Source organism: Hydra vulgaris, chromosome 02, assembly GCF_038396675.1.
Source record: "Hydra vulgaris chromosome 02, alternate assembly HydraT2T_AEP".
Lineage (NCBI taxonomy): Eukaryota > Metazoa > Cnidaria > Hydrozoa > Anthoathecata > Hydridae > Hydra > Hydra vulgaris.
The window spans coordinates 31,540,283-31,559,175 of NC_088921.1; the positions used below are offsets into that span (position 1 = coordinate 31,540,283).

Consider the following 18,893-nt stretch of genomic DNA (forward strand, 5'->3'; position numbering starts at 1 on the left):
AAGGTTAGGGGTAGTCCAAAAAATACGCGATGCTAAAATTAATTAAATAAACTAAACCAAAAAGATCTCAAGTTTTTCCTTGCAGATTTTAATTGAACTAAAACTTAAAATAGCGCTTTAACTTCATAGAAAATCGCCGCGCCAAAAAGCAAATTATCTTGAAACTTATAAGTTTTAAATAAATGTAGCGCTGCAACTAATGAGAAATCGTACATAAATTACACACACGGTTGCGTAATTTATGGGCGATCCCTTATTAGTACGTAAACAAAAAATAAATGAATTTAAGGTAATTTTAAATAAAATAATTTCAGTTTTACGGAGTTTAAAAGGAAGATTTATAAGATATAAAAGCAATAATTATAATAATTTATTCGACATTTAAACTTTAAATATTAGTGAGCGGAATCACGTATGAAAAAGAGTCAAAAAATGCTGACGTAACTATAAATGTTGTAAAAGTTGTAACTGTGAGTATTACGTCATAATTGTGAGTGTATTACACCTTACATGAAGCTTATTCTTCGGAAATATCTGCAATGAATTGCCTTTTTAAACCTGCTAAATATAAACGAAGAGTTTCTTCATCTAAGCGAGAATTTTTCGCTGCTTGCAATAGTCGAGTAACGAGCCTGAATACAGCTTTCTCTCTTTTGGAGGATTCCAAAGATTTTTGGTTTTCCTTTAAAAAAAATCAAATACTATATATATATATATATATATATATATATATATATATATATATATATATATATATATATATATACTTATATAGTATAGTATTTATTAAATATATATAATAGGGTTGATACAAAGGATAGTGATGAAAAAGGTATAGATATCATTATAATTATTATACCATAATAGAAACATATATACCATATTACCATACATACCATATATACCATATTACGAACAAAACATTCGTTTTAAAAATGCGATTTCCGCTGCTATAGCAGATAACATGAGAGACTCAACGAAAAAAAAAACACACACAAACGTTTGTTCTATACTGTGTTAACAAGGTTAATATATATTTAAAAGTTACCATAAAGTAGTTTTATTTAAAGGGGTGAAGATAGAACTCCTGCTCAACAAGTAGAATCTACTTACCTAAGAGCTAAGTTGAAAAAGCGTAATGATCTTTTGAAGAAAGCAGATATCCTAGATAAGCCGTTTCGAAATGTTATCCACAAACGTACTAAAGTCATGTTGCATCAACGTCATTTTCTTCAGAGGCGAACAACGATGCACCTAGGGATCTTCTATAAAGTACGTACGCTTGGAAGAAAAGAGGGGGTCTGCAAATGGCGTATGTAAGATGTGAGGGCAGTGGGTCAATTATAAAAGTAAGGAGACACTAAATTAAAAAAAATATCATAAAATGTTGGATAAATAGGTTAAAAGCGTATGTAATTTTAGGGAGGTGGAGGGTACTCAAAAAAGCGTATAGCAACACGGGGAGGGAGATTGAAATAAAAACGTACGTAGTTTATGGACGACCCCCTATGCCTTAAACTCAGTTCTATTCACCATGCTCTCAGAATATCACAAAAATAATAAGCCTTCCAATACCGCCTATATCCAATAATCGAACACTGACCCAACTTCTACAACCTCCGTACTATTAACCAAAAGCAAACACAAAAGCAAATTCAAAAGCAAATACTTTAGACAGAAAAAAAAATCGGTTGTTTCAGGAGCGCCTTTTAGGAGGTTAACAAGTTTGATCCAAATTTCACGTTGAGAAGATTTTTTTATAGTTAGAAAAGGAAATAACTGATAAGGTAATGCACAATTACATCCAATTTCTTCTTTTTTAAATTTATGTTCTGTGCATATTTTATATTTCCATTTCATAAGTTTATAACTTCCATTTGAGCAACTTTTTATGACACAATAATATACCATTGCACCAATAACTACTTATTAAAATTAAAGCAAGAATGATACAAGTTAAAACTCTAAAAGTTTCAATTTTAAAATAATTATTTCAGTTTAAAAAAACATCTTCTATTCGAAAAATAACTTGACTCCTTCATAAATATACCATTTTTAAAGTTTGTTTACTCGAAATATTTTTTTTTTTTACATCTTTCGGGAATATCGAAAACCGTGTATTGCCGATTAAACTTACTACCAACACACGTTCGATTGGCATTAAAGTGCCTTGAAATGCTTTTAGCATTTACTGAAAAACTTTTACTGAAAAACTTATTTACTTGAAAAACTTTTAGCATTTACTATCTCAAAGTTTCCAAAACTTTGAGATAGTAAATGCTAAAAGTCGTCCACATAGGCTACCACGTGGATATTCATGTTTCTTAATGGCTGCTGTTTACATACTAGAATGGCTACCAACTAGATAGTAAAGCTTACAACTCTCTTACGCACTCAAAGATTCAGTAGCCTATTGTTCCGGTAACAATCCACCACTGATTTACATAGCTGACGGTTTTAATGGATGTGATGTTAAACCATTACGCAAGAAATAACACTTATGGCAAATAAAGCATGAACCAACTTGAGTAACGGCATTTAAATCGTCTTGCCTTGACATTATTCTAATAAACGCCACGAAGTAATATATTTTTGAAATTCTAAAACCACTGGGTCCATCCTAATCATAAATTGATCAAAATCCCAATGCTAAAGATAAAAACAAAGCCAACATTAACACAAAGCTAGGCTTAATAACCAATGCAACATCTTGGCTAACATTATTGCTTAATTTACTGCCACCCGGAAAGCATCTTGCTACAGAAATAAATATAAATATCCCACTAATAAGAAAAAGTATGTGGTCACACCTACGTCGGCTATCAACCCAAACTCCCAGCTTACCCTCAGATACTGAATTTTGTACAAAACTAAATATGAAATTCTCAGATGTAGTTTGGCAAGACATTAACAAACCAGATTTATCAGCTTTTATCGAGCCAATTTTTAATACCGGAATTGCCCAATTTTTCTAATGTCAGTGAGCAACTCAAACGCATCAAAATGACATCAGCCAGGCATAATGGCATATCTGGAAAATTACTTTCTGCTGCTTTGAAAAAGTTGAAGCTAGTTGTTATTTTTAATCATTGTAATAAATGTATTGTTCCATCTAAATAACTTTATGCAAACATCATTTCTATTCTAAAAGTTGATAAACTGTCCTACCAACCGACTACTGACTAATCTCTATAACGTGCAAATTAGTTGAACAAAACATTTTATATTGTACATCCAAGATAAACTATTATCAAATAGCCAATTCAGTTTTCTTCCTGGGAGAAGTATAACTGATGCCATCATACAAGTATTAGATGACTGGAGATATGCTATTGACCGCAATATCTCATTACTTTACGAAAGCTTTCGACCTAGTTGACCTCATTGCAAAAGCTTTCAACCTAGGTTTGACCTAGTTGACCACATTGTGAAAACTTTCGACCTAGTTACCTAGTTCAACTTAGTTGACCGCATTATTTTCATGCAAAAACTTGAGATTAATCTACTGTCTCGCTTATCATCCTGAACTGCAAAATGGCTTTCAAACCGTAAAATTTATATTTAACAATAAGTCTACTGAATGGAAAGATGTACTATCTGGAGTGATGCAAGGAAGTGTCCTTGATCCAATTCTCTTTTATTCTATGTACTAGAAATAAACATCTCTTGACAGGTGTTACCCATTAAAAAATCCAAATGATAGCTTACATAATTGGTAAAAATTCTTCCTTTCCACAAAAAGTAGCAGGTAGTATTCAATGATGATGCAATGATAATAAAATGTTTCTAAACACAGCCTAATGCAACACTCGGAATCAGGAAAAATAAGATCAGCAATAATTTGCCGACCTCAATCTTTTAGAGGTTGGCAAAAGAAATTTGATACAAAAGTCTTACTATAAAACATAGATATGGGGTCGGCAATTTTTTGCCGACCTCAAACACTTTAAGGTTGGGAATAAGGCCAGCATTGCCGAATGCCTACCTTAATTCCGAGGGCAGAGTTATTTATACAGCCCGAGGTGCTAAGTCTGTCTCAAAATTAAAGAACGAAATTCTTGAAGTTGTAAACTCATATAAATACTTTGGTATCAACCTGAACTCAATTCTAAAATTTAAAAAACAATGGTCAAGCTTGTATAATAAAATGGCCTATAACGAGCATTTTTTTAAACAAGCCTCTATAATAAAATTGCCCATAACTAACATCTTTTAAACAACTCAGAACATTTGGAGGATGGTCTACTTGGTCTAAATCTATGCTTTTATTTTACCTACATTGTAGTTGTCATCACCTCCACAAATAATAAAACAAAATCCAAGATGCAAGTCTTTTGGAACCATTTTCTAAAAGCAGCTAGTTTTGATCCTCATGATACAACCAACTATGGTATTCTTCTAATTGAGGAACATCTTGATACTGTATACATTAGTACACTTAAATTTTTTTTTTTTTTTTAGATTATTCACCTCTTTAAGGCCCAAAGGGGGCCACTACAGTCGAGGAAGCAATTCATTTTTTTGAGTTTTTATTTTTTAATTATTATTCGTGGTGCAACCCTCTCTCAACTCTTTAACTCCGAAACACGAACCTTGCCAAGCAAGGCTGTTGCGCGGAGAAACTAAGTTGAGCGCGGTACTTCCAGGGACATTCTCAATACACTCCATTAAAATACTTTATCATTAGTTTTTGTAAATTCAAATCAATAGTTATTTAAATAAAAGATTTAAATATATATATATATATATATATATATATATATATATATATATATATTTATAAATTTTTGTTACTATAAGTAACAATTGTTTTGTGCTTTTTGAAACAGGAAGTGCTAGCAAAAGGTCATACTTATGAAGTATGATATATTAAAAATAATATATCATACTTTTGTTTATGTTAATGATTTTAATAAATCCAGATGTAACCCACTAGGTAGGATTTTTAGAAAGAGAATTGTTTCTTCTAAGAAGCCAATTGAAAGACAAGCATAACTTGGTGCCAAACCTGTCCCCATGGTAATACCTGTAATTTGGCGATTTAGTTGGTTGTTTAAGAGAAAATTGGTATTTTTAAAAAAAGGATGCAGATTCTAGAAAATATTGATGGTAATTCTTTTGGATACAAGATCTTTATATTTTTTTAATCCAAGATTTTAAAGCGTCTAATCCTAGATTGTGTGGAATGGTTGTGCAGAGATTAACAATGTCACATGTAAATGTAATACAATCTAGATCAAATTTTCTTTAGATCTATAACAATAACAGACAATATTACCTATAGAAATTGGCGTAAATAAGATGTTGGTGAATCTATTCCTGCAATAATGGGTCCATTGTTTAGATGGTTTGGTGGTTCTAAATCAATGAAAAGAGAAATGGACTCAAACTTTTTTAACAATTTCTTTACATTCATAGATTTTGAGAATTATATAAAGATTGTTTCATTTTCATTCAAATTTTGTAATATAGTCAATCTCATTTTGTGCTGCAATAATTTTTTTTTTTCAACATCTTTTTTTTTTCAACATCTTCGCTTTCAACAAGGCTGCAAGTAAACACTATTAGAGTCGGAAGTAACAGGAAGTGAAAAGATTATAGTTTATAGAGCAAGATAACGATTGACAGATAACTTAAAAGATTTCAAATTATACAAATTAGGAAAGCAAGATGAAGGAAGTGAATTCCAAAGAACTGATGTTCGAGGAAAAACTTAAAAATAGTCACAGAAAAAGGATGAAACTTAATTGAATGACGAGTAACACGAGAATGAATTTTAATAGATGGCACAAGAGACGCTAGTTCTTTAGAGCAGTGCCCATTATAGTATTTAGAAAAGAGAAAGAGGAACAACATTACAACGATTTGATAATGGTTGGAGGTTAGCTGCAAGAGCAGGTCTAACTATATTTACAATCCATTTTTGCACCTTGTCTAAAACAGAAAGAGCATCATTTGAAGATCCACCCCAGATATGGCAACAGTATTCCGTACAAGGACAGATTTGAGATTGGTAGAGATAAAGAATAGAATCCGGAGTAAGAAAGTGTCAAGCAAGGTAAAAAGATGCAACCTTAGCAGATGCTAACTTTACAATGGATTTGATATATGGTTTCCAAGATCGGAAGTAAGAGTTAACTCTAGAAGAAGATGAAGGGTAGATGACTCATCAAGTACATTACCGTTCATAAACATAGGAAGATTTAAATTATTGGTTTGAAAAAACCAATAATTTAGATCTTATATTGATTATTATTGATCTTATATTGATTATTGAAACCAATAATTTGATCTTATATTAATATTGATTGGCTGAAAAAAATTGGGTTTTATCTGAATTAAGGTTCACTAGCCACTGTGAGCTCGATGCTGTAGCAGAAGTGAGATCTTTTTCAAGCAATAAGAGAGTATTGGCTTCTTATCAAGACAAGAATAAATGGTAGTATCATCAGCAAATAATGCCACCTTAGATGAGAGAATATCTGGAAGATCATTAATGTGAATTAAAAAGAGTATAAGGCCAAAGATAGAACCTTGAGGAACCCCTGAAGTTACAGGATATGAAGAAGAGTGCTGTCCCTCAAGGAAAACTTTTATACTACAATTGGAAAGGAAGGATTCAATAACCTTAAAGATGTTACTTGATACAACGTATGGAGAAGACCAGCATGCTAAACTTTATCAAAAGCTTTAGAAATGTCAAGAGCACTTGTTAAATGTTAAGTGCCTTAACCTCTCCACCTCTATCAAACCTATCAGTTATTACTGTTAGCAAATCAGCTGTAGAATGAGAAGATCAAAATCCATATTGATGATCAGAAAGTTATTAGATTCAAGATGAGAGATTAGGCGTTTATTAATTAAAGACTTAAAAACCTTGCTTATGATGGGAAGTAGACTAATGGGACAGTAGTTAGATGAGTCAGATTGCTCTCCAGAATTTTTGACAATAGGGATAACAGATGCCGGTTTCCAGCAGGCTGGAAAACAAGACTCTGATAAGCACTTGTTGAATAGTTTTGAAAGTATAGACGACAGCTCTGGAGAACACTTCTGCCAGACTATAACAGGTATGTTGTCCGGGCCACAAGCTATAGAAGAGTCTAAGCAGGAAATCACTTTACGAGTGATACGAATGTCAAGCAATGGATCAACCTGTTTGATGGCAAAATCAGGTTGAACGCAACTAGTGGAACCAAGAGATAATATTGATAAAAAGTTCTTAGCAAATAATTCAGCTTTGTCTTTAGGTGAGGTGACAAAGTCTGAACCATACAAGAGAGGTGGAATAACAGATTTGCCCTTATTATTGATACTATTAAAGATTCTCTGGAAGTCACAAGAGCCTAATTTTTGTGATGAAATATAAGATATCATGACCTGAGAATAGCGGACTTTGGCGTTAGACAAAATCTTTTTACAATGGTTTCTATCAATAGTAAACAGACATCTGTTTTCCGGAGAATTGATTTGCTGATAGATATGGAAGTAATGGTTTCAATTGGAAATTGCAGCAGCACAATGTGAGGTAAACCAAGGAGAAGAGTGAGGCTTGACTTGGAACTATTGAGAGAGAATAAAAGAATCCATGCCAGCCTGAATCCAAGAAGCTATGTAAGAAGCACATTTATCAGCAGGAAGATGAAAGATTTCTACCCAAGGGCCATCACAAAGAAAATCATTGAAAGTGTCCCAGTCAGCTTTAAGGTAGTTATAAAAGGTATGATGATAGGGGGATTCAGATGATGAAGAAGAAAGAGATAATAGTTTTAGAGAGGTCAAACCGTGATCAGAAGTACCTAAAGGTGAATGTGAAGAAACTGAACACTGACTAGAATCAGAAACAAGACATAAGTCAAGTAGAGAAAGTAAAAGATTCTGGTTATCTGGAAAACAAGTTGGAAAGTTGACTATTTGAGTTGGAGATTGAAAAAGGCAAAAATTATGGGCCTTAACGCCTGCAGAGTCACTGACACTAGAGCTAAGCCATTCAGTGTGATGAGTATTTAAGTCACCAACAACAACAATATTGGCTGATGGATAAAGTGAGAGGGCTCGGTAAATTTGATCAGAATTAACATCAAAAAGAGTGCAGTCTTGAGATGAAGGAGAGCAATATAGAACAAAGAGAAAGGCAATAGAGTGAAGTGGTGCTAAACAAAAGCACGTAAAAGAATAGTCGGTGGATTCAAACCTAGTTTCCCAACAAATGGGTGAACTCTTGAAAATGTAAATGTCCAAGCCAAACATGGGACTATTGGAGTCTTTACGAATTAAAGGATATATCTGTAACTTTTGTTAATTAAAGATCAACACTAAGATCAGAAAATGAAACAGCCTAACTCAAATTTGCGTCACAAAGAGTAAGTAGGTCTGGGTTTTTTTTTCTGAAGACCACGAAAAATAGTGAATGATAGGTATAGAGAAGGTATAGTGATGACAATGGTTTTTTGTGTTTTAAAGTTTTTGGTACTTTAGTCATTTTTAAATTTGTTAAAGAACTTAGCTCAAACACATATAGTACTCAGTACACTATTTAATAGCCCAAGCAATTGCATCTTTACTATTAATAAACTCTAAGCTGTAACAAAGGGCTCCAAATGTGGCCTTGACAATGCACACCAAAAGTATGAACAGGAACACCATCCATGCGCAACATAGTGCTTTTAGTACTCTGATATTTTACAGCTGTTGATGGAATCAGCCTCTCTGAGAGCTACCACAGAGTTCAGGAAACCTGACTCCCAGCCGGCCTTAGAACCATAAAACTGAGTTTCAGAGCTGTATCCTCATTAGGAAATAAAAGAATGAGTTACCTAGACATAAAAACAGAGACACAAGCAAAACCAATGCATTGAGTCAAGAAGATCCAGCATTCAACATCCTCAACTATAAACAATGTATTATAAATACATCTGTGCCAGCCTAATAGATGAAGAAGGGGTGCGATGCTGGTTAACAGATAGAATCTGTTTACCCCTTGAGTCTTTGCCTAAGAGGCCTTCTACAAGACAGTAGCCAGATGCATTTAACATCTGCCCAAAGGATGAGTAATTTTATCGAGACACCATCTCTAGCCTTTACTCAACCAAGAGCCCCAAAGCAGGTGGTGTTTTAAGTCGGTTTGGCTTCTCCTAGCCTTTGCCTAAAAAAGTGTATCCTACAAGGCAGCAGGACATGAAGCAGATTGTACTGGGTTACATGTTACCAGTAGCAGGATAACCTGACCTGACGTTTAATATTGTCATTCTCTTCATTAAGCCTCGTCATTATATTGATTAAGCTTGTCATCATCTTGATTAGGGCTGCTAGTTTGAACTTATTCGAGTTCTAATGTTTAAATTTTACGTAAAATTTTTTTATCATATTTATAATCTTTCTGGAAACTAACTTATTAGAGTTTCTGCTTTTTTGTATGTTGTTAAAGACGATTTAATGATATTGATTTACAAGTTTATCACAACAAAATGTTAGAGTCCACTAGAACTAAAATACTATTTGAGATTATTTGATAATTTTATTTGAAAAATAGAAACTGTATTTGTTTTATAGCAGTTAACCAGTTTTATCTATAATGAAAAGAAAGTTTGACATCATTCATTGTTGTTTGCATTTTTAATGATGGGTTTAAAATGTCAAAAAAAGTCTTCATGATAGTTAATTTTTTGTGTTTACATTCTGCAAAATATAAATGTTTATTTGAACATTGCTCTTTTATTATTTTTTATCTTATTCTTTTTAGATTTAAATAGTTCTTTTTTTTATTTGATACCTGTCTTGTAAATTTTTTTAATAAATTGTGCTAATTTTTATCCTCTCTAATTGCTTTTAAAACCACAAAACTTGAAATTTTTTCTCTAATTCTCCATTTTCCTGATAACATGTTACAGGGTTTATGCGAAATATAAAACATTTTTTAAGAAAATATAAAACAAATTTTAAGAAAATATAAAATATTTTAGTTGATTTAATAGTGCATTTATGATATATAAAGTTATTTATAAATTTCTAAAGAATAAAGTGTATTTTTTTATATAACTATAAGTCATTATATTTAAAGATATAATATAAATAATAAAGCATACACTTTAATAAAATTCTTGCCTTGCTATACCTTTCAAAATGAAAATACATTTTCTCATGCTATCATACCAACCACAAAAATCACGCCAATTGTTGGTATAAGCGAATTTAAGGTAGCCTTAACTTCATTGCTAGTTTTTGGAAACGGTCTTATAGAAGTATAATTAGCTTTAAGACAACTAAAGTATTCCTCGATCAGGTTCAATTGCAGTGAATAAGGTGGCAAAAAGTAAACTGAAACATTGGATTGGCCGAGCAAATTGATTACATCACTTCGGCGATGAAATGCACAATTACCCAATACTAGTACAGAATGGGAATTTGTTTGGAAATACGGTCTTAAATTGTAGATTATAAAATCACAAAAAAGATTGCCATTATAGACACCATCAACTATCTTAAAGCTTAGAATACCATTAACTGTTATAGTGGCCATTTGCTGGCACTGTAACAAAAAATTTTATATTCTTTATAGAATAGTCATATTGCTTAGAAGTATGTAAGTTAAAGCCTGTTTATCTAGAAACGCTAATTTATTGTCAACAATCGAATTATTTGTCCTGCAGAAACTTTGTCTCAAACCAACGTTTTGCGGCGAATTCATTTCTTTTTGTGCTAATGTAAGTCATTTTCTAGTGATTCCATCGACTTCAAATACTTAGATACTGTTGGCATAGATGCATTTATAATCCTTTCAAAGAGAATGTTTCTCAATGATGCTAAAGTATGAGATGGATCATGCTCAACTAAGAATCGAATTTCAGATCTAAGCGTCTCTTTATAAGAACTGTGCCTTCCTTTCTTTCCTGATGCAATTTCATCATCACTAAGTTCTTTACTGATTTTATCAGAAATAGAACATGTTGCAGTAACTGATATTTCAACTTCTTCCGCAATTTCTTTTAACTTCATTTCTTTAAGAATTGACTTCCTTATGGATCTTACAATATCCTTTGTAATAAGTTTTTTTTTCTTGCTCTCTGATTTTTTAATTATCGATTAAAACAACAAAAATAAAGTTTGAATAATACATTTTAATTACAAGCATAGTAAGGCATGATTGCATGTGTATCGCATTTAAAATGTTTTCTCTTGATAAAAAAAAGTGTCTATTTAATAAGGATATAGTAATTTTTCTATTTTTAATTGTACTTAATATAAATTTAAAATTATAATGAACATTATTCACCATAATAAATCTAAATATTTTATAAATATAAAACTTTTATTCCAAACTTAAAAGTATGATGAAAAGTTTGATAACAGACTCAAAAAATTATTCTTTTAAGGTACTTACAACTACCAACTAACTACCACCATTTTTTTATTTATATAGTTCTTATCTTTGTTATAAACCTCAAAAATTCCAAAGTTTTATAAAGTAATTGCGTAATTAAATATTTTATATTTTCTTAAAACTTATTTTATATTAAAAAAAAAAGTTTTATATTTTCTTACAAATTGTTTTATATTTTCTTAAAAAATGTTTTATATTTCGCATAAGCCCTGTAGTTCTCTCTTCATGTTGAAATCTGACCTTCATCATCAATTCATCATCCTCTTGAATTATCTACTAATTAAATAGTCTTAAGTTGTACTCCATTATTTGGAAGTCAGTAGATTTAACCATAAATAACCATTTTTTAATTTCTAACCATAAATGTTTAATTTCATAGTGCGATACATTTTGATTAAGTAAATAAAAAGCACATAAAAAATATATAATAAACACATAAAAATGTTGAAAAACTGAAAATTTGATTTTATAAAATTATTTATTTCAAAAAAATTAGACTTCTACATGTCTAATTCTATATTCTAGTGAGAAAAAAATAAAATAAAAGCATTTCTTATTACCAAGGGAACCAAATGAATCAATTTTAGTGCTAATTTATATATATATATATATATATATATATATATATATATATATATATATATATATATATATATATATATATATATATATACATGCAACCCTCGAAATTAGGAAAAATGAGGTCAGCAATAATTTGCCGACCTCAATCATTTAGAGGTCGGCATCAGGTCGGCAAAAATTATTTGATAGTCTTATTTGATGGTCTTATCATAAAACAGAAACGAGGTCGGAAATTTTTTGCTGAATGCCGACCCTAATTCTGAGGGTTGTATATGTATGTATATAGTGTATATAGTATATATGTATATAGTATATATATATGTATGTATATAGTATATATATATAGTATATATATATATATATATAGTATTTATATAGTATATATATAATATATATATAGTATATACATATATATATACACACAATATATATATATATATACATACAGTATATATATATATATATATATATATATATATATATATATATATATATACTATATACATATATACTATATACATATATATACATGTGTGTGTGTATATATATATATATATATATATATATATATATATATATATATATATATATATATATATATATACATATTCACATATATAATAATAGAAAATAAATATAGAAAAATATACATTTTTTCTCTGCTGAAGTTGCAATGCTATTTCTTTTGCTTTTTCAACTAATTCTACTGGTAAAGTTGACATTTCAGCCAATTTGAGCCCTTAACAAAAAATAAAATCTACACAAACTGATCACAATATTTATAGGGCCATAGCATGATGAAAATATGGTAGATGTATAATACTAGAGTAAATTTTTTTTTTTCTCAATCCTTTTTACATTTTTTTTTAATTTAAGATAAACATTTAAAAAAATATATTTTTTAGTTTTTTTATTGCTTGCTCTAATTAAAAAGTCTTAAAGTGCTTGCTCTAATTAAAAAGTTCTTAAGTCCCACCACATCCCTGGTAGTAGCACACTCAACTTGTTTCTTCGCGCAGCGGCCTTGTTTGTCAAGGTTCGTGTTTTGGAGTTATAGAGTTGAGTGAGGGTTGTAACCGCAAAAGTAGCCTCTTTGACTGTAGTGGCTCTCTCGGCCTTGGGGAGGAGAACTTAAAAAAAAAAAAATTTAAGATAAAAAAAAAGAAAGCATTTAACTGATAGTTTAAAAAACTTTTTTCTAACTCATATGTATCAATTTAATAAAAACTGATTTTTAGTTGCAAAAAAGGACTTTTTAATTAGAATAGCAATCTGTTTAAATTTATGTTACCATAGTTTTCGACAGTAGTTCTTCCCTTCACTAATACATGGGTAAATTGCATGTTTTCAGTGCTTTGAGTTTGGTCAACAACTTGCTAAAACAATTACTTATTTACTATTACAATCAAATAAAACCCTAGTACTAAGTAAAAGACTAAATCATAACAACAAAATTAAGGCATATCTATAAAAGATACTTGAGTAATGACGCAAATAATAAAAGTTACCTGAACTTCAAAGTTATAACTAAAACAAAATTTTTATAATAAAATAAAATTTTTATAATAAAAATAAAATTTTTATAATAAAATGTTAAAGAATGCTATAGTCATAAAAGAATAAAAAGTTTACAGTTGCCATAGTTATAAAAAAAATAAAAAGTTTATAGTTGTCATAGTTATAAAAAAAAATAAAAAGTTTATAGTTGCCATAGTTATAAAAAAAATAAAAAGTTTATAGTTGTCATAGTTATAAAAAAAAATAAAAAGTTTATAGTTGCCAGTTATAAAAGAACAAAAAGTTTAAAGAATATTTAAGTTATAGATTTTTTATTTGACAACTTGTTAAAACATGTTTGTATATACTATTTTTATAGTTATTAATTTACACTTATTTATGTAGAATAATTATTGTAATAATTTGAATAATTTAAGAATAATTATGAATAATTTAAGAATAATTATTGTAATTCTTGATTTAACAAAAACTATTTCTAAAAAATCAAAAAAATATTGCTAAAAGTGTTTCTAAAAATCAAATCAATACTTTTCCACATTGGGATAGAGATTTTCCAAATCGCAAAGAGAATGAAAGTGAGTAGCAAAATATGTGAATGCCTAAAAATAATCAGGAAAAGCATTTTATAATGGTCTGAATATAAAAAACCATAAAAAAAGGGGTGACACCTATATAAAAATAAAGAAGTCACCAAAATTCATGAAAATTTAAATAAAATATAAGGCAAAAAATCATACAGAAGGGTTTAAAAAAGTTATATAATTTAATTCGAGAAAAAAGGTACAACTGATAGAAAATGAAGATATGGTATCTCTGGGTTTATATTTAGAAAATTTAAAACATGAAATTTATTACAAAGAATGAAATAAAAATTACTAAATAACATTCAAATCATATTTAAAATAAAAACATGCACAAAAAAAAGAAAAAAATTCTGTACTTAAAATTCCAAAAAAAAAGTAAAAAAATGAATTATACTTTTTTAGAGAGCAAATATTCACATATACTAAAAGTAATTCCAATGCCTTCTTCAACACTGGTGCCTTAAAAACATCAGCAAAAAAAAAAATAACACAAATTTTATTTGTTGTCATTATTAACAAACATTTTATTATTGATTTTGATCATAATTACTAAAACGATGAATATTTACTATCATAGTAATATTTAATGTAAAAAAAAAAAAAACTAAACCTCGACCAAGTTCATCAACAATAAGCAAAGAGTCATCCCTGATATTCTAAGACAAAGCAAAATAACGTTATTTTAACCATATAACAATTACAAACAATAAAATGATTTAATTTTTATTACATCAATACAACAACTAAAATGAATCTTTAACAAGTTGAAGGAACAATATACTGTCATTTTCTAGCAAAATCTTATTTTGCTTTTATTGAAACTCATTGACATGATGTAGTGATACTGAATATGTTTATGTATTTGTTTGATGATGTAGTGATACTGAATATGTTTATGTTTTTTGTGCAAAAGTTTATAAACTAATTGTTACTAGTTATGCTAAAAGGTTGCTAAGTGACTGCTAAGAGGTTGCTAAGTGACTGCTGAAAATATTTGATGAGAAAATATTGTAAAAACATGTTTATTACTTTGAGTAGTCAAAAAATTTCAAAATAAAAGAAAAGCATAACCATTAGATATAAACGAACAATTATAATAACTAATAGTAACTAGATATCTAGTATGTCACTAACAAAAGTAAATAACTAGACATCTAGGCAATATTTTTCTCTGCTAAAAAATCATTATTTAATAACCTTTTTTATCATTTTAAAATATACAAAGGATAATAATTATCATATACTATTTTAAAAAAAATTTGTCCATTTACCTGAAGAATATAATTCATCTCCTTCATCTAAAGAATATGCAGAAACATATAAATCCAGTAAATAATAACTTGAACGGAAAAAAAAAAAAAGAAAAGAAAAAAATGAAACCCTTTACCAAACTGTATGAAAAATGACAGCATAATAAAATATAAAATTCTACCCTTGGTCCCATATTATTTCTCATTGACATTACGAAGATATATTATATCCCTATGAAAACCTTACTTGTGTCTCTACTTACTAATGGTACAATCATATTTTTATTTATTAAATAAATATGCTATATGCATATGTTTAATTATTATTTTCTAATGGTTTATTATACAATATTCAACTTATATTTGTTAGTGGTGATTTGTTAGTGGTGATGGCAATTATTATTTGATAATAGTCATATATACAATTATTGTTTTTCATTACTAACCTCTCATGGAAACCACACATAATCTGTTAGAAAGTTAGTATCTATTAGTACCTGAAATATTAGTATGGGACGACTGAATAAGCGCAAATTTCAAGTGCAAACTGGCATAAGTGCGAATGGCGTAAATGCAACTAAAATAACTGCGAATTGGCATAAGTGCAAAGCAGTTACAAAAACTGGCACAAGTGCAAGCTAGCATAAATTTGAATTGGCACAAGTGTGCTAAAAGAATTTGCAAACATTGGCATGAGTGTGAACTGTCATAAGTGCAAACTAGCATAAGTGCGAAGCAGTTGCAAAAACTGGTACAAGTGCAAACTGGCATAAGTGCATCAAAAGAATTTGCAAACATTGGCATAAGTGCAAATCGGCATAAGTGCGAACTAGCATAATTGCCAATTTGCAATATATTTATATATATATGTATGTATGTATGTATGTATGTATGTATGTATGTATGTATGTATGTATGTATGTATGTATGTATGTATGTATGTATTTATGTATGTATGTATGTATGTATATATATATATATATATATATATAAATTATGTTTGTGTATTCTACAAATAGAATGTTCAATTTTCTTAAAGAACAGAGCAATAATAAATTAGTAAAAACACTTATCTAATTTTTAGTTGTCTTCAACAGCATGTTTCACCATCAGTAGATTCATCAGGAAGCTTCCTGATGAACCTACTGATGGTGAAACGTGCTGTTGAAGACAACTAAAAATTAGATAAGTGTTTTTACTAATTTATATATATATATATATATATATATATATATATATATATATATATATATATATATATATATATATATATACAGACTTTCATAGTATTTGTCAAAATCTACTTTCATATAAGGAGCTTAATTGGACAAATGAATGCTCATTTATACCAAGATTTACATCTACACCAAGGTGTAAGAAACACCTGTGTTTATTAGAATATCTTTGATGCAAATGCTAAAGCCTATCTTATTCTCTTCTGACTGGTTCTGAAAAAAACTGCTCAATTTTAATTTTACTGAGGTTTACTGATTCAAAGCTGTTTTATAAATAAATTACATCATGTGTATGTAATAATTTCCAGGTGGTTTAGGAAGTATATGAGAATAAAAAGTTATTGAACATTGAAGCTTTAATGTCTGCAAAATTAAAAGTCTAATGTCTGCTAAAAAGGTATTCAGTGAACCAGTTTAGAATTTAAAAACAATTTTGAAATGACACTAGTTTTATCATGTAAAATTTTAGGAGAAATATTATTATGACCAAAAGCTTTCTAAACGTTTCTTTTTCAAAATATGATAAATTCCTGTTACACTGACTGTTTTAAACACACAAAAAAGTTAAAATAAATTAATTACAACAGCAAAAATCTTTTAGTATAATTGATTTTGACTTTATAGTTAGATTTTGACTTTATAGTTGAGGCAACAGCTAATATTTACAAACAGCTTTTGATATTTTTAATAATAATAGCTTACCAATTAAATTGAACAATTTATAAATAAAGAGTAAAATGAAAGTATATATATACACATACATATATACAAGAATTGAATTGTTATATAGTTTATTTTATCTGATACCTCTAACTTAAAAGTAGAACAGTTTGTTTCAATGTCATCATCACTTCCAATGCGAACAAATATTTGATTTGTTAAACGAAAAGATGCATACTCAGCTGGGACAAAAGAACCGCATTGAGCCATAATTTGTAACAAAGCTATTTGACGCAGGTATGTAGATTTACCACTCTAAAATAAATTTTTCAAAATGTTTTTAATAACTATATAAACCAATGTATATAATAATAAAAGTAATATAGAAATAATATAAACTTATAATACTATAACTATATTGCGCATAATATAATATGTCACACAAATGCAAACTTATAAATATTACAACTATATTTATGTTAAAAATTTTATATTATTACTAAAATAAAACTTTTAATACTAAGTGCAACTTTTTATAATACCAAACCAATAGTAAATAATAAAAACAAACTTAAATACACGTAAGCTAACCACAATACTATTAACTTAATAACTATATCATATCTTTATACCATATTTGGTCCTGTTATTAATATAAAGTTGGAAACATCAGATGCATACTAAAAAAATTAAATAAAATAATAATTATAATATTTAATTACTAAACTTACAAAAATAATTTATATAAATAATTTTATTTATTTGCATTATTCTATCTTAACTGTATTTACTTGTAATATTTAAAGATCATATCTTGTAATTAATTATTTATTTTAATGATTTAAAATTGTAAAAAATTATATTTAATAAACTGTAAATGAAATCTAATTATACCACATCATTTGGAATAATAGGCAAGGATGACATGCGATCAAGAACTGGATGGCGAGATTGTTTTAGGGCAAGAGTATCTGTAAACTCTGGCCGTACTAAAATGTTGAACATAATCATTTTTGAAACTAAAACAGATATAAATTCTTCTTCTACCTGCAGTAATTTAATTAAAACAGTTTTAGCAAACATAAACATTTTCTCACTGTAATTAGAGAGAGTGCAAGCGTGAGCTAAAGAAACAAGCAGATCCAAAGTTGATATACATTCAGCCAGCTTATATAAACAACCAATTTGATCTCTGATATTTTTCATTAGTTCTCCAACAACCCTAACAATATTTGTACAAAAATATAATTAAAAAAAAATTAGCAAGCAGCCACAAATACATTTTTATAGCTAAAAGGAAAGAAAAAAAATTTAAAAACAAAACATGTTTAAAAAATTAACACAGTATTACAAGCATTATTGAAACTGTATACTTGTTGGGATAGCAGCACTGGAGTGAGGGACTGAATAAGTTAACCCCACACATGACATGATCAAGGTTTAATAATGACAAAATTGAGTAGAACTCTTAATTGTAGTAACTTCTCTAACCAATGTAGAGTATGTAAAAAGTATGTAAAAAGAATTTACGAAGAGAATTATGGGATGTAAGTTGATAGCACAACAAATAATACAGCCACGAATATAAAATTAAAAAAATCACACATGTTTGACAAAAAGTATATTTCTTCTAATGACTCGTCCAATCTTGCTAAAGAAAAAAAATTTGAAAAATGCAACCATA

At 28.8% G+C, this 18,893-nt stretch overlaps 1 protein-coding gene across 4 annotated transcripts in view; it reads right to left on the reverse strand.

Annotated features, from left to right (window-relative positions):
• Positions 1-279: 279 nt before the first annotated feature.
• LOC100208154 (mutS protein homolog 4) overlaps positions 280-18,893 on the reverse strand; it is a 43,263-nt gene continuing 24,649 nt past the window's right edge. For 2 of the 4 annotated variants that reach the window (XM_065790607.1, XM_065790610.1), the window contains 13 exons: positions 18,815-18,860; positions 18,307-18,431; positions 18,104-18,228; positions 17,842-17,889; positions 17,357-17,524; positions 15,336-15,362; positions 14,675-14,720; positions 14,459-14,523; positions 14,009-14,079; positions 13,471-13,489; positions 13,254-13,338; positions 12,613-12,701; positions 280-682 (listed from right to left, as the gene is read on the reverse strand). In XM_065790607.1, coding sequence (XP_065646679.1) covers positions 518-682; positions 12,613-12,701; positions 13,254-13,338; positions 13,471-13,489; positions 14,009-14,079; positions 14,459-14,523; positions 14,675-14,720; positions 15,336-15,362; positions 17,357-17,524; positions 17,842-17,889; positions 18,104-18,228; positions 18,307-18,431; positions 18,815-18,860 — 1,079 coding nt within the window. In that variant the 3' untranslated portion in view covers positions 280-517. The remainder of the gene's footprint in view (positions 683-12,612; positions 12,702-13,253; positions 13,339-13,470; positions 13,490-14,008; positions 14,080-14,458; positions 14,524-14,674; positions 14,721-15,335; positions 15,363-17,356; positions 17,525-17,841; positions 17,890-18,103; positions 18,229-18,306; positions 18,432-18,814; positions 18,861-18,893) is intronic. The other 2 variants (XM_065790608.1, XM_065790609.1) reach the window with 2 other exon arrangements.